The sequence below is a fragment of the Vombatus ursinus genome, unplaced genomic scaffold (genome assembly GCF_900497805.2).
Source record: "Vombatus ursinus unplaced genomic scaffold, bare-nosed wombat genome assembly UNPS02014959.1, whole genome shotgun sequence".
NCBI classification, from domain to species: domain Eukaryota; kingdom Metazoa; phylum Chordata; class Mammalia; order Diprotodontia; family Vombatidae; genus Vombatus; species Vombatus ursinus.
Genome location: NW_020954737.1, coordinates 6,397,664 through 6,415,077, shown reverse-complemented (window position 1 = coordinate 6,415,077; position 17,414 = coordinate 6,397,664). Strand labels below are relative to the sequence as shown.

General features: G+C 40.0%; 1 protein-coding gene across 1 annotated transcript in view; it reads left to right on the top strand.

Annotated features, from left to right (window-relative positions):
* HEG1 (heart development protein with EGF like domains 1) overlaps window positions 1-14,540 on the top strand; it is a 113,917-nt gene extending 99,377 nt beyond the window's left edge. Inside the window, exons 16-18 of the mRNA XM_027845186.1 lie at window positions 3,203-3,290; window positions 5,929-6,103; window positions 14,120-14,540. Of these exons, the coding sequence (XP_027700987.1) occupies window positions 3,203-3,290; window positions 5,929-6,103; window positions 14,120-14,269 (413 nt within the window). The 3' untranslated portion in view covers window positions 14,270-14,540. The remainder of the gene's footprint in view (window positions 1-3,202; window positions 3,291-5,928; window positions 6,104-14,119) is intronic.
* Window positions 14,541-17,414: the final 2,874 nt, after the last annotated feature.

Below are 17,414 nucleotides of genomic sequence, written 5' to 3'. Positions count from 1 at the left end.
CATCTCTCCCATAGAAGATGGAGGTTTACCTTGAATGCATAAATAGTGTAGGGTCACCCTAGGTAACCAGTTACTATTACAAAGTATATTTTTAAAGTGCCTAGCTGAGCCTTGTGCTCTGTGAGAGTTTAGAATATGATTCTGATGATTATTGAAATAATTTTCAGTTTTTCTAAGCACTCAATAGTGGCTGTGTCTTATTTATACTCTGATAAATCTTTAGACCTTTAGGAAAGCCTTTACTGGCTCCCCTTTTTAAGTTCATAAAGCAGATAACTTTTTAAAAACCCCTGAGATTCCAGCAAATAAGACATAATTGATTCTAACCTAGAGAACAGGATTGGGAACCAAGAATTCCAGTGTTCTCTTTCCTCTCTTTGGGAAACCTGATCTCCTTACTTAATCTTAAGCCAGGGACAACAAGGTTCTTTCAGGTCAACTTTTCTGCCAAGGTGGAAAATAAAAAAAGCACCAAGGAAGGAGAGATTTTCAAAAAGGGGCAGTTGGTCAATGATATTTATGAAATGTCGGGAAAAGTGAGTACTAACAGAAGACCACCAGACTTCACAAGAAGTCGCGGGTGGATTTGGAGAAAGCAATTTCAGTAGAGTGGTAGGGTAGAAACCGAATCATAAGGAAGTGGGCGTGGAGTGAGGAACTGGGAGCATTAACAATATACCTGAAGTTCAGAAATTTGGGCAGCAGAATAGGTTAGTGGGGGTGGGAAGGATGAAATAATAGAGAGGGAGGAAGGAAAAGAGCAAAGGAGGAAACAATAGCCGGGAGTTCTTAATCCGGGGTCCATGAACTTATAAAAATATTTTTATAACTATTTTAATGTAATTGGCTTCTTTTGTAACCATATGTATTCGATTTTGTGCATTTAAAAATATTACTCTGAGGAGTCCATAGGCTTCATCAGACTTCCTGGGGATCCATGACACACAAAAAGAGCTAAGAACCCCTGTGACTGCTAGAAGAAGTAGCAAGAAAATGCAAGCCAAGGGTTATGATTAAGGACGGGGGAGACTGTGCCTTTATGAAGCCAGAAGGGGAAGAAAGTATGGAGGAGAGATTAATGTGGCCAGAGAGGGAAAAGGTGGTAATATATGCTAACATTTATATAGTACTTTAAGGTGTAGAAAGCACTTTACATATATTATCTCATTTGATTTTCACCATATCACTGTGAAGTAGATGCATTTGTTATTCCTATTTTACAGATGAGGAAACTGAGGTTAGGATATGTGAAAGTGACTTGCCTAAGGTCACACAACTGGTAGGTGCCTGAGGCAGGATTTGAACTCAGGTCTTTCTAGCTCCCAAGTCCAGCCATGCCTGTACCCACTATGTCTTTCTAATTGTGGGAGCAAGATCAAGCTGGGGATATAAAGCATGGGTGAAGAAGGGAGGAGCCCAGGAGAGATAAAATAACTCTTTCTCCTGAGGCTAGAAAGGATGAGTTGTAGATAGAAATGTATTGAGATGAAAAAACTAGAACCTTGCCCACTGACCTTTACCTTCTGGGTGAACTAAAAAATAAGTTATCTGGTGAATGTGAGAATGGATGATGGAATTTTTTTTTTTTAATCAGAGATTTTGTCTGGTGTAAAACAGCAGCTCTCAAAGTATGGTCCAGGGACGAGTGGGGGGCTCCCCAAGACCCTTTCAAGGGGGTTGTGAGGTCAAGACTATTTTTATAATATTACTAAGCTATTATATTGCTAGCACATATATTTATAAATACATAAATGCATTATGTATAATATTAACATATACTTACATTATTACATGTTATATGTCATTTAATATAGTATGCTATAAGTATGTGTTATGTAATTATAATATGTTATTATATTACATGTAATAGATTATTACATTATACATAAATATTATATGTTATGCCCATATTAGTTTATAGATGTTATATAAATAGTATATATTAATATAATATAATACAATATGTAATTATATCATATTATTAGATTAGGTTCTATGATATATAATCTAACATATAATATATAATTAGATATTACTATAATATTTTTTATTATAACATATATTTATAACATTTATAAGTATATATAAATATACATGTGTGTATATATATATATATATATATATCAATAGATAGAACCCACATAAACAAAAGCTTTGGGGGGATCCTCAATAATTTTAAAAGTTTAAAGTTCCCAAGACCAAAAAATTTGAGAACAGATGGTATAAAAGAAGGGGCACTGGACTCATAAATATCAGGAGGTCTGGGTTCAAGTCCAGGTTAATTAGCAAAATCTTACTAATTATGTGACTGCCAGCAAGTCACCCCACCTCCAGGCCTCAGTTTCCTCATTCATAAAATGAGGATAATAATGTTCATGTTACCAGACTCAGGGGCTCTTATGACACTCCCATGAGATCATGTATGTGTCATTGATCTGGGGCTGAAGGGCATCTCCTGGGTCATCTTTTAAAAATGAGGAAAGAAGGAACAGGGACCAGACCTATGATTTCATTGATACAGGGAACTCCTGGATGAGGAATATCCCTCTACCAGTGCAGATAGGGACCTTCTCTTCCCCTTACAGCCTCAGAGAGTTTCCCAGAGCATTGATGGGAAAAGTATCTTGTCCAGGGTCACACAGTCAGAGCTGTGACTTGAACAAGGTCTTGCTTTGCACAAATGAAATCAATGCAACCAAGATTAGAAGAGAATCTGTTTTGGTTGGGTTTGGGGGGAAGGAGAGGCAAGGGGAGGGTATAGAAATTCTTTGCAACAAATTTCTCTGATAAAACTCTCATTGCTAAGTTATGTGAGGAATTATATAAGTTATATATCAGATTTGTAAGAATAAGAATCATTCCCCAGTTGACAGATAATCCAAAGAAAAGGACAAAGAGTTCTTGAGAGAAAAAAAGAATATATATATATATATATATATATAAGTACACATACATATACATCTATATACATGTGTATGTATATGTGTGTATATGTGCGTACATGTATATATGTATGTCCATGATAGGCCTTGAACCCATATATCCCTGATTCAGGAGCCTCCTACTGTACTACTACCCCATGCCGTCTCCTTTAGGGGGAAAACATACATTTTGTAACCTTTGTACTTTGTACTTTGTGCACTTATAAAGTCCTATTATTAGTATATTTATTGATTACATTGAATGTTTCCTGTATATTTAGCTTATCAGCTTATCACTGTGGTGATTGCAGCCGCTGGAGGTGGGCTCCTTCTCATCCTAGGAATTGCACTGATTGTTACCTGCTGCCGGTGAGTATCCTGAATGTAGGCTCTGAGTCCTTTGTTTTTGGATTATGATGATGATGATGATAGCTTAGGTAGAAGATGGCATAAGGTTGTTAGCCACTATTGTCTGTGATGATTTATTCAGTCAATCAATCAGTAAAATTTATTAAGTGCCTCCTATGTGCCAGGCACTGGGCTAAGTGCTGGGGATATAAAAAGAGGCAAAAGACGGTCGCTGCCCTTGAGGAGCTTACAATCTAAAGGAGGAGACAACATGTAAAAATATATATACAAAGCAAGCTATAGACAGGATAAATAGGAAATAATTAACAAAGGGAAGACATTGAGGAATTAAGAGGAGTTGGGGAAGACTTCCTGTAGAAAGCCAGATTTTAGTTGGGATTTAAAGGAAACCAAGGAAGTCAATAGTTGGAGTGGAGGAGGGAGAGCATTCCAAGCATGGGGGATAGCCAGAGAAATGCCTGGGGCAGAAAGATGATGGTCTTGTTCATGGGAGGGGGAGATCAGTGTCACCGGATTGAAGAGTAGGTGTAGGGGAGTAAGAGACCTGGAGGGAAAATCCTAGTTTGAGGTCTAGGGGGAAATCAAAGCAGGGAATATTAAGGATGTAAGAGAGTATGGACCAGCCAAGTGCTGAGAAGTCTCCTTCCCACCTAGTAGAATTTCTTGAGGGAATTGGTAAGCTCTCCACCAGCACTGCCAACCTGAGATCAGTCCCCCCATTTCTTGGAAGCCTGTCCAGTACTTTTAGCCACTTGTCACTTTTTGCTAAACTCCCTTTCTTATATCAGAGGTCACTTGGATGAGTGGAAAAGAGGGATCTGGACAAAGGTTTGTGGGGCAGTGACCTAGAGGGATAAACATGGGCTACTCAAGAGGAAAGTGAAATTTGTGTTTTAGAGAAATATCATCATCCTTGGAAAAAACTTGCAACCATCCCTTATTGAGAGGGAGGGTAGTTAATCATTATGAGACTCAGGTTGCCCCATCCCCAAGGGAACAGTGACAGAGTTCAGGCATGTGTTGGCCATTGGGTTTCATATCCCAGGGTTTAGTGCAGATTTCTTTCCAGGCCTTTACCAGAATGGAAAATTAGACAGGAATGAACTTCCACTCAAAGATAATTTAAACCCTCTAACCTTTGCTCTTGGTCCTCTTAAGTAGGTTGCATCATGACCATGCTTACCTATCTGTATGTTGGACTTTGGGTTTTATGACCCAGGGTCTAGCCCAGATTCCTTTCCAGGCCTTTCCCAGAATAGGAAAATGGACAAGAATGAGCTTCTGCTCAAAGATAAGTTAAACCCTCTAACCTTAGCTCTTAGATAGGCTGAATAATGACCATGCTTAACAACTATTCAGAAAGGAAGATTCCAGGAATGCCTTAGCAGAGAGCTGAGTTCTCCTGTTATCCTGAGTAAGAATAGCAGTCATTTTTCAGGTGAGCTAAATAAATATCCAGCTTTTATAGTTTTATGTGACATCAATTTTATAACTTGAAAGGTAAAATGAGAGGTTTAGACTAGATGATCATCTCTGAATTGCCTTCAGGTTTTTTATTCCACACCTCCCCCCAATCCCCAGCTATACTCAACAAACAGCCACCATCATTCCCCAGCCTACCTACACTCTTATCTTAACCTACCCCACCTGTAAAATGGAGATAATGCCTGTCTTGCATACCTCAAAGGGTTGTTCTGAGATAGAGACTGTCAATTAATATAGGGAATTCATGTATAAAGAAATGTCTTCTACCAATAAAAGTTAGAACCTTCTCTGCAATTATAGTCTTACAGGGAGTGTGGGGAGAGAAGAGGTACAAGTATTTATTAAGCTATGTACCAGGCAGTATGCTTAGTACTTCATAAATATTAACCCATTTGATCCTCATAACAACCCTGGGAGGTAAGTGCTATTATTAACCTCATTTTATAGTTGAGGAAACTGAGGCAGACTGAGGTTAAGTGACTTGCATAAGATCATACAGCTGGGAAGTATGTGAAGTTGGATCTGAACTCAGGTTTTCCCAACTCTAGGCTCAATGGTCTTTTTACTTTGCCTCATAGCTGCCTTGTTTAGAAGTCTGAGAAGTTAAGTGACTTGTCCAGGGTCATACATACAGAATCTGTCAGAGGCAGGATTTGAACTTGTCTTCCTGATTCCAAGGCTGGCTCTCTATCCACTATGTCAGGCTGCCTTTCTGTTCTGATATTCAATAGATACTTTATGTGAAAACACTTTGTAAACCATAGAGCACAACATACATGTAAGGCAGTATCATTGATGAAGCTGTGTGTCATAGTGGGCAGAGAATTGGCCTTGGGGTTCGAGAGATGTAGGTCTGAGCTATGCCTCTGATACACATTGGCAGTGCTGTTGGGAAATATCATTATATATATTTAAAATCTTAAATTAGTATCTTTGTACTTTCATTTTTGAAATTGGATCAACTAAGCAAATGTGCTCCTTCACTTGTGATTATTGGACCATTGTTAGAAAAAAAAAATGCCTCACTTCTCCAAAAACAGTATGGCAGCTTTCCACTCCATTTGTCCCACAAGTGGTATCTGGTACTTTCATCTCAAAACTCCTTAAAATGAAGTTATTTGACTTCATCAGAGTTATCTTTTTCCTTCTACAGAAAGAATAAAAATGACATAAGCAAACTCATCTTCAAAAGTGGTGATTTCCAAATGTCCCCATATGCCGAGTACCCCAAGAATCCTCGATCACAGGAATGGGGCCGAGAGGCCATTGAAATGCATGAAAATGGAAGTACTAAGAACCTCCTCCAGATGACCGATGTCTATTACTCTGTACGTATTCACAAGCTAGGAACAAACTCAGATCTGCTTGATTCAGGTTTAGAGTAGTTGGGTCTCTCCCACGTCACTACCCAAAGTGTTTCAGTTCTTTTGGAATATCTTTAGGCCATATAATATAAATTTATTATAATATGTTATAATATAAACATCACTGTTTAAGAAGAAGAGGGAGAGAATGGCACCATGGGACTCACATTTGCATGCTTTTCGAGTTAATTTGATTACGGTTTACTTGTATAATGTGGGCTGTGTTTAGAGACTGCAATGTGAGAGGTTCCTATATCCATCCAGCACATGCGTTTGCAAGATATGGCACTAGTCAAAATAATCTTCCCCCAAGAAGCCAGATTACAACTCCCTATGTCCCTCTGAAGACTGAGTGGGTTGGTTAGACATTTTTTGTTTCTGTAGTGGGATGATAAAACCATAGATATGGAGCTAGGAGGGACTTAAAGGCTATTGAGTCCAGTTTCCTCATTTGACATAATGAAACTGAGGCCTAGAAAGGTTAAAGTGCCTTGACCAGGGTCACACAGATAGTAAGTGACTGAGGAAGGATTGGAACCCAGGTCTACCTGACTCCCATTCCAGCGCTCTATCCGCAACTGATGTCTTTCTAACACACCATCCAAATGATGACTATTTCTATTGCTTGAGTCAGCCTCTATTTGTATAAATCTCTTATGAGATGTTAGCAAACACCTGTGTTATGTGACCATTCTGTGTTTGCTTCTCCAGCAAATTCCATCTCTGGGCTTAAATGAGGAGGTTTCAGAGAGTCAGTATGGTTTCATGGAAAGAACACTTGAAAGTAGGGAGAACTACGTTGTAGGCCTAGTTCTGTCTCTGCTAGCTGTGTGACTTCAAAGAGGTCCTGACAGGGGGCAGCTAGGTAGAGCAGTGGATAAAGTCTAGCCTTAGAGTCAGGAGGACCTGAGTTCAAATCTGGCCTCAGACGCTTGACACTCACTAGCTGTGTGACCCTGGGCAAGTCACTTAACCCTGATTGCCTCACCAAAAATCAGAAGAGAAAAAAAAGAGGTCCTGTCAAGTCTCTGAATTTCAGTCTGCTCTTCTGTTAAATTAGGGTTGGGGAATCAATTATTTCTATGAGCCTTTCCAACTCTGACTGTACGATATGAATAATAACATGGAGCTATTTAACAGGTAGCAATTCCATCATCCTATCCAGGCCCTCCATATTTTACAGATTTGTTCTCATGCTCCAGGTGGTGGGTAGTATAGTTTCCCTTTTATAAAAGAAATTGAAATTTCCCAGGGTACAGAAAGATTATCTCATCATCTTTGACATCATCACAATAAACATTACTCAGAGCAGTGTTAGAAACCCATGGTCTCAGAGGAGCATAGACTTGGAGATGAGACACTAGAAATCATCTAGCCAATTAATCAACAAACATTTATTAAGCATCGAGTGTGTATGAGGGTCAAGCATGTATTAAGCATCCAATGTATACAAGGGTCTGGGGCTACAAGGAAAATAGTGAAATGCACTCCGCCCTCAAGGAGTTTACAGTTTGTAGGAGGGAACTTTGTGTGTGTGTGTGTGTACATGTGCATGTGTGTGTGTGCCTACAAATATACTCACATATCCTTATCTTGAAAAACCCTCGTTATCCCCATTATCATCCTATTTCTTTTCTGCCCTTTTTAGTTAATCTTCTCAAAAAGACTGTCTACAATAGGAGCCTCCGCTTTGTCTCCTCTCACTTTTTTTAACCCCTTACAGTCTGGCTTCTGACCTTATCATTCCACTGACACCGCTCTCTCTGAAGTTGCTGATGACCACTCAGTTACCAAATGCAGTGGCTTCTTCTCAGTCCTCTTTCATCTTGGCCTCTCTACAGCCTATGACAATGTTGATCACTCTGTCCACTCGATACTCTCTTTTCTCAAGGATTTTGGGACACCACTCTTTCCTGATTCTTCTTCTACCTATCTGACCACTCCTTCTCTGTCTCCTTTGCTGGATCCTCTCCCAGATCATGTCCTTTAACTGTAGGTGTCCCTCAGGGCTCTGTCCTGGATCCTCTGCTCTTCTCCCTCTATACTATACTTCATTTGGTGATCTCATCAGCTACCATGGATTTAATTATCATCTTTATTCTGATGATTCTCAAATCTATCTTTCCTGCTTTAATTTCTCTGCTGACCTCCAACTTCCTTTCAGATATCCTGAACTAGATATCTAGCAGACATCTTAAACCCAATATGTCCAAAACACGGCTCATTATCTTTCCCCCTAAACCCTACCCCACCCCTGCCTCCTACCTTCCCTATTACTGTGGAGGACAAGACCATCTTCCCAGTGCCTCGGGCTCACAACTTAAGAATCACCCTGGATTCCTCACCATCTCTCAGCCCCCCTATCCAATCTGTTGATAACACCTGTGATTTCACTTTTTGCAACATCTCTCCAATACATCCCCTTCTCTCCTCTGACACTGCTACCACTCTGGGGCAAAACCCTCATCACCTCACACCTGGACTACTGCAATAGGCTGCTGGGGGGTCTGCCTGCTTCAAGTCTCTCCCCACTCCAATCCATCCTCCATTCAGCCACTAAAGTGATTTTCCTAAAATGCAGGTCTGATTGTCGTATATAATGTAATAAATGTAATAAACTCCAGTGGCTTCCTATTACTTCCAAGATCAAATACAAAATGCTCTATTTGACATTCAGAGCCCTTCATCACCTAGCTCTCTCCTACCTTTGCAATCTTCTTACACTTTAAAATCCCTGACAGGGGGCGGCTAGGTGGCACAGTGGATAGAGCACCAGCCCTGGAGTCAGGAGGACCTAAGTTCAAATCTGACCTCAGACACTTGACACTTACTAGCTGTGTGACCCTGGGCAAGTCACTTAACCCCATTGTCTAGCCCCCCAAAAAAGTCCCTGACATATACTCTTTGATCCAGTGACAATGGTTTCCTGGCTGTTTTACTAACAAGACACTGTCTCTTGGCTTTCAGCATTTTCTCTGGCTGTTTCCTATGCCTGGAATGCTTTCCCTTCTTCTCTTCAACTACTGACCTCCTTGGCTTCCTTTAAGCCCCAACTAAAATCCCACTTTTTACAGGAAGCCTTCCCTAACTCTTCTTAATTCCAGTGCTTTCCCTCTTCTAATTATTTCTTATTTATCCTATATACAGCTTGCTTTGCATGCATTTGTTTGCATGTTGACTCTCCCATTATATTGTGAACTTCTTGAGGGCAGGAACTGTCTTTTGCTTCTTTTTGTAGCCCCATCCCGTAGCACAGTGACTGGCACATAGTAGGCACTTAATAAATGTTTATGGAATTGAATAATGAAAGGAATGAGGAAGGACAACATTTATCTATCTGTCTGTCTGTCTGTCTATCTATCTATTTTTGCTTTTGAAGGCAACCAGGGTTAAGTGACTTGTGCAGGGTCACATAGCTAGTGTCTGAGGTCAGATTTGAATGCAGGTCCTATCATAAGCATTTATTAAGCTCCTACTATGTGTTAGACACTATACTAAGTGCTTTACAAACATTATCTTATTTGATACTCAAAATAACCCTGGGGGTAGGTACTATTATTATCCCCATTTTATAGTTGAGGAAACTGAGGCAACCATTTGAAGTGATTTTCCCAGCTAGTAAGTGTCTGAAACTGGATTTGAACTCAGGTCTTCCTGATTCCAGACCCAGTGCTCTATCCATTGTACTACCTAGCATCCACAGATAAATGATAATGATGATGGTCACTTACTCCTGGGGAAGTAGTACAGAGAGAAGATTCATATGGAAGGTGGCATTTGAACCTTGTTGTGAAGGGTTTCAAAGAGTTGGAGGTGAGCAGAGAATGTAGTTCAGTCATGGGCAGAGCCACTGCAAAAGCATTGAGATGGAGTGATGTCATGTGTGAGGAATAAATGGCAAAAAGGCCAGTTTGACTGGATGGGAAATACAAGAAGGAAAATATTACATCATAAAGCAGGAATGACAGGTTGGGGCCAGGTTACAAAGGCCTTTAAGTCCCAGAAGAATTTGAGTTTGATCCTTGAGTCAATAGATAACCATTAGAGTTTATTATTGAACAGGGAAGTGATGTGATAAGGCCTACATTTCTGGAAATGTAGATCAGTGTGAAAGGTCATTTGGAGCAGGGAGAGGTTTGAGGCAGGGAAATTAACTAGGAGGCTGTTGTAGTAGTTCAGGTTGAGGGGTGGAGAGGGCCTAAACTATGACAGTGGTAACGTGGGAGGAGAGAAGGGGAGAGTCAAAAAAAGATACTATTGTCCAGCCCCTTTCTTTTGACATTTGAGGAAACCAAGGCTGAGGGGATTGCCAAAAGGTACACTGATAATAAGAGAAAGAGCTAGAATTCACACCCAGGTCCTCTGACCTCCAAATGTGGTCTTCTTTTCACTGTACCATTTGATATGAAGGGAAAACGCTTCAGTAGAGTGACACGTCCATCCCCCTCTTTCTGGACAAGATGGTGTGAAAACTGTCCTAAAAAGATACCAAAGCTCTATTCCACTTGTGACTTCCCTTCCTGCTAGTGCATGCTATCCAAAGGTCATTTTGCATTGTACTATATGAAACAGGAAATAAATACACAGTCAGAGAGCACCAGAGCTGAAAATTGAATTCTATGCATGGCATAGGACTCTCAACTAGAGGTGCAAGATAATAGTAATGAAACCTTGCCCCTCCAGGCTCTTAATAGTACCATTCTTATTCCAAAGGTCATAATCCTTTATTTGCTATGAAAACAATTATGAGGACTCAGACTTTGGATGGGAGGGACTACTTTTCCCGGAGCTAGAGAACTGTTTGTTTTGATGAATTATTTTTAAAAGTCACAACTTAGCTGAGAGTGGGGCAGGGAGTTTGGGGGGGAAAAACAAATAGGGAGAAGTGGGATACAATGGTAGAATTATTTCTAGATTCCAAATTTCCTTCAAAATTTTTCAAATAAATATTTTATTGACACTTAAAAAAGCATTATTATCACTTCCCAATAAGAAGAATATAGAAATAGGTCTTCTCAAGATAGATTGATATATATATATATATATATATACATTTGTATTGATATTTTTATATGTTTATCTACATATATATATTTACGTAGAAATATCTCTAGATATCTAGAGATAATAGATATATCCATGTGTATCTATTGATTAGATAGATGGATGGATGAGATAGATATGATGAGAGAGAGAAATAGTCAAAAAGATAGATAGATAGACATAACCTGATTCTGGAGGGGAGGTTACTCCTCAGAGGCATCTGGAAAGTGGCTCTTTTTTTTTTTAAATTAGGCAGTTAGAGTTAAGTGACTTGCCCAGGGTCACACAGCTAGTAAGTGTCAAGTGTTTGGTCTGAGGCAGGATTTGAACTCAGGTCCTCCTGACTTCAGGGCTGGTGCTCTATCCACTGTGCCACCTAGCTGCCCCTAGAAAGTGGCTCTTGAACCTTCTCTGAAGCAAACTAGAGATTCTAAGAGGTGGTGGTTAGGAGGGAGTTAATATTTAAGACACAGAACCATCACTTTTTAACAAAGAAATACAATTATGGAAGATAATCTAATACATTGTCCAGATCTAACAGGATATGACTCATTCCTCACCTGCAATCTACCTGTCCTTGATTGAAACAATGGCAATATGTTTCATCACTAGTCCTCTGAAGTCCCCATTGGTCATAGCATTGACCAGAGTTCTGATATCTTTTAGTGTGATTTTCTTGTACATTATTGTGCTCATTGTGTAAATTGTTAGGTTCCAAATTACCTGATGAGTTTCTTTACATATGATGTTTCCCAGCTTCATCAGAGGGCTTAACTCTTCTCTCAAAAACAAATGATTTTACAATCCAAGAACCCACTTCATTAAAAAAAGATTTTCTTTCAACTAAACTTCTCTTCCTCCTTCTCCTCACCTTCTCCTAATAGTAATAATAAGCATTTTTATAGCACTAACTTTTTTGCAAAGCACTGTCTTTACAAAAGTTATCTCATTGAAGAAAACTTAGCTTTCCTTTGGTTTTACTTGTGTGTCTGCATGCACCTCTCTCTCTCTCCCTCTCTCTCTCTCTCTCCCCCCACCCCCGTGACTCTTTAGCTGTGACTTACCTCAGGAGTGTTCAAAAGGCTTGACCATCCTTGTCAGACAAAGTTAGAACTCATTCATCTGCATGTTACCATGGATTAGATTTAGAGTTACTATAAACAGATTATAAGCATTAACAGTCAAAAATGTAAATGAACCCAAGTTTTCAGTCCTCTGCAATCATCTTAGCAATGAATAGAGCACAGTCAGTAACAGTCAGTCACTAACACATTAAGCACCTTCTCTGTGCCAGGCACTGTGCTAAGTGCTGAGGATACAAAGAAAGGTGAAAGTCCCTGCCCTCAAAGAGCTTACAGCCTAAAGAGGGAGACCATGTGCAAATACCAATGTACAAACAAGCTATATGCTAGAGCTATATACAATGTGGCAGTGACATCCAGTCCCCACATACACGAAGTGCTTTGAAAGCCAAGATGTCTCACGTTTGAATAGTACTAATTCCTAGTTCTCCTAGCATGGCATGGGCCTTCAATGTGTGGAGCAGTTGTATGGGTGATGCAATTGCTTATGGTAATACTCATGTTAATAATAGGATGATGTCTACATTTTTTGGCTTCTAGCACGAATTAGTTATTTACATTGAATATTCCTTATTGTTGTCTCCTCAGATACAGAACCAGTTTCCTAACTCATTCTGGGGAGATAATTTGCAGGGGCCAAAAAAAAGGTGGGGGAGAGGGAGCAGAGGTGATGAGTAGATGTTGTCTGTATGATCTTTGATCTCACCCAAAAAGGATGGTGAAAGAAAGACTGATAATCACTAGTCCATTAAAAAAGAAATACCAGTCTCCCTCTTGCCTTTTGGTGCTATCTGTACCACTTAGTAATTGTGTACACTTCATTTATTTGTGCCTCAGTTTCCCCTTCTGGAGAATGGAAAAAATACTTGAATCCTAAATGCCAAAAAGAGGGTAGCATGCATTATAGTCCCCCAGTAGAAAAGAGCGCTGTGAATTTAAGGCATTCCTGTATAAAGAAAGGCAGCATGACAGAATGGATAGAGAGCTAGCTAGGAAGATGTGAGTTCAAATCTCACCTCCAATGCATTCTGGCTGTGTGACCCTGGGCAACTCTGTAAGACTTCAAGTTGTGGAGACAGGGCTGTCTTATATGTTGGTAGAAAGAGTTTCCTCACTTGAGAGCTCCTTATAGCAATGAAATCCTGGATCCAGCCCCTAACCTAAATGTGGTGCCATTGTCACAACTTCTGTCTACACCAGTGCTTTTCCTCAAGGTACTTTGCCAACATTAGTCGTGTTTAAGGATGCTAATGTTATTGTCGCCTCAATATTATCAGGAGAGCTGCATGGTGTACCAGGAGAACAGTGCGGTATAGTGGGAAAGCTCTGCATTTGGAGTCAGAAGACCTGGATTTGAGTCCTACCTCTACCACTAACTAGCCATGGGACCTTGGGCAAGTCTCTTAAACCCTGTGAGCCTCAGTTTCCTCATCACTAAACTGGCTAGAATGCTATCTGCACTAACTAAATCACAGGATTATCATGAAGGTCATTTGAGATAAATGCATACATATATACGTATATATGAAAGCACTTTTTAACTTGTAAAGTGATGCATCAACGTAAGGCATAGCTCTATTTTTAAAATGGAAGAGCTGAGACATGGAGAGAGTAGACATCTTGTCAGAGATGTTGACTTTGGGGAGATAGTAGTGGCAGATCTAGGAAAAATCCCCACTTCTAGCCCCCTACCCTGCACGTTGCTACCTTGTCTCCCCATTGAATTTCATAAAGTGCAAAATGAAGTGTTTGGAATAATTTGATTATTGAATTTAAATTCAAGAATAAGAAATTGATTCCTCACTCTCTCTTTTTTTCCTTTCAATTCCCCCCCCGCTTTTTTTTGGTGACCTAGCCCACAAATGTCAGGAACCCAGAACTTGAACGAAATGGCCTCTACCCTACCTACACTGGCTTGCCAGGATCTCGGCATTCTTGTATCTTTCCTGGACAATATAACCCTTCTTTCATCAGTGATGAGAGCAGGAGAAGAGACTACTTTTAACACCACAGGACAGTGCGTAGCCACTGTCATTCTGTGTTATTTACACATGAATTCTATCTACTCAAGGAATGGAACCAGGAAGACCCCCGGAACACTTGCTGTTTCACAGACCATTCAAAGCTGAAGTTTCCATGGCAGACAAGGGATGGGACAGAAGATTTAAAGATGGCAAAGACTGAAAAGAATTGCTCAGTTACAGGCTGCTTATTCTTTACTCTTCAGTGTTCATATGTGTTACTGTGAAATGTGATAAATGGTCAGTAAGAACAGATTTGCTTTGAGTGACATGTCATGGATGCTACCACTAGGAATGAGTGTAAATGGTTCAGTGCCATTTCAGAAACCCAGCTGCTGGTCAGTTAACAGTGATTTGGGTTTGTTTGTTTGTTTGTTTCTTTTTTATACACTTTACCAAGCTCAACTTGAGACTGCTCCAGAACAGAATCCTGGCTACTTTGGACAGTTCCATTGGATGTTGTCATTGGATGGTCACTTGCAGCAAAGTATTGGCTGTTTTGAACTTGTTTATCTCCATAATTACAGTCTTCCTCAGTGCCTACGTGCTGAACAATGAGTGTGTACTGCACACTCAATGAGTGTCCTAAGGCACTAGAGAAATTTTGTTGTAATGTATAGTCTTCTAATACGCTTCTAGATCTTACTCTGTAGTTTCGAGCCAAACAGAAAATGAGCTGTGAGCCCAGGATGTACTACATCACAGAAGGTGACAGGAAGTAAGGTTGTAAAGTGCCACAAACTGTTAGGTGAAACATTAGAATTCTTTCCCAGTACGTTTTTTATCATGACAACGTCCCTTTTCAAAAAATTATTCCCTTTTTATTGAGTTTAAGAATTTCTTTCAACAAACTGGGATCAAAGCAATATCTTGCAGAGATAATATTAGCCATAATGGCTTATAGAACCAGCTTTGAAGTCAAAGTATCAATTCATCTGCCCTTCATCTACAGTTGGGGCCAATGGATATAATTTGGAGCTGACAGTAACATGGCTCCTTGGAAGAGGAGCACATGGACCTAGAAGCCTGTGGTAACCATCTCCTGCCTGCTCCCAGTCTGTGAGAATGGAATGGTGCAAAACCATCCATTTTGTGCCCACTGGCTTTGCCCTAGGCTCATGTTCATGACAGAGATTGCCTCTGCTGAATCAAGCTCTTGCTTATGGGTTATAAGGAATTTTTAAAGGTGGGAGTATATGTGTGTGTGTGTGTGTGTGTGTGTGTGTGTGTGTAACATTTGGATTTGAACTGGGTATTTCATTGCTTCGGGGAAAGAAGCTGGAAACAACTCTCTCCTGTGATTGGATATTGACATTTGCTGGAGAAATTAACTGAATAAGTAACCTGGTTTCACTGAAATGACCATGCCATTGGAAGCCATACCAGCTCTTCATAAAAAAATAAGGTGGTGCCATATGTAAGTTCTCCTTACATGTCTGTCTGACTGCATCAGTAACCTTGTCCATAGAGCTCAGTGTTAGAGAGTTGATTGTTGAAAGCTGTTTCTTCTTTGAAGAAGTAACATGTAAATTATTTTCTCTTGTCCATCAGTCTGCCCTTTTTTGTACTACTATGTAGTTCCCTTGAAACTCAGAAAAATTTCAGGAATGTTATCAGACAGCTAAGGATTTCTGGACAAGTAAAAGATTTCAATGTCTGCCTTTTGGAAAGGAATGTCCTAAATATCTATTTATTATGCCCATGATTTAGGGCTTGCATTGGTCACCTGAGCAGCACTCAGTGTCTGGAACTAATACCTGTGAAACTGTGTTGAGTCTACTTCCCAAATAACACCCTGGTGTCCAGATAAGGTGAAGAAAGAACAGATTGGAAAACTGTTGCCAACACAGAAGGTTGAGTCTTATTGACAACATACTTTTCTGGAAATGGCTTAAACACTTTGGGAGCAGTTATTTCTGTTTAGTGGAGGGATGGTTACTTCCAGATTATCACAGCTCTTCAAAATGCAATAAAGTAGGACAAGCTACTTAAGACACTTTCATTGAAGCATGACATTATTCTAATAGCACTGTTTGGATGAATGCATGTGTTTTTCCATTGGTCCCCAGAGGTTCTGTCACATAATTACAGTTCTGCTATTGCAGAGAATGCTAGTTGGGTGCAATGTACCTTAGTAGTTAAAACAAATTGGCCCTCACCTTATAGGATGAATTCAGGTATTACTGATGAATGCTATGTTTTTTTTTTAAAAAGCATTAAAAACTTCCTTCTGAATCATAGGTAAGACCTTCCACAGTTTTTTCAGAATCTAGTAATGCTTTCTGTCTCGCCATCTCCCATCCTGCTGACCAGCTTAGAGTTATTACTACCTATCCTTTGTGTTGCTCTACTCCAGCCTGAGGCCTATTATCTCTATGATGGGAATGAGCAAGAAAAGCCAGGTAGGCTGTACAGAAGTGGTGGGGAGACTCCACTAGGGCCTATATGATTACAACAACAGCAGGCTGCTTCTGGGCAACCTGGTGATCCTCATGGCCTCTGACAAATGGAGCAAACCATCACCTCCTGGGGCAGGGGAATTCTACCAAATGATGACCTTGTCTCATCTCAGAATTTTTTTTTTTTTTTGGCTAGGCAATGGGATTAAGTAACTTGCCCAGGGTCACACAGCTAGTAAGTGTTATGTGTCTGAGGCTTAGATTTGAACTCAGGTCCTCCTGAATCCAGGGCCAGTGCTCTATTCACTGCGCCACCTAGCTGTCCCCTCAGAATCATTCTTGAGAAGGATCTGGGAATCTGTTTGAGCTTAAGTCTAAAAGAGAGAACCATGTGACATCAAAGGCTTTTTCTGCACTGGCAAGACTTTATAGAGGAAGATGTTTCATGTGAAAATGAGAGATTTCAGAAAGTGTGCTTAGCATAGTATCTCCATACATCTCCAAGTGATCTAAGGAAACAAGTGGGTCTAAGGAAATGTATTCCAATTGTTAATTGTATGGAGGAAAGTGTGTTTGTGAACTGTGGAGCTCAGTTCTCCAGTTTGAGCATAGGAGTGTAGCTTTAGAACCAAAAGGGACCTTAGAAGAGGCCATTTAATCCACTTTCCTCATTTTACAGAGATGGAAACTGAGGTACAAAAGAGATTAAGTGACTTATCCAAGGGCACAT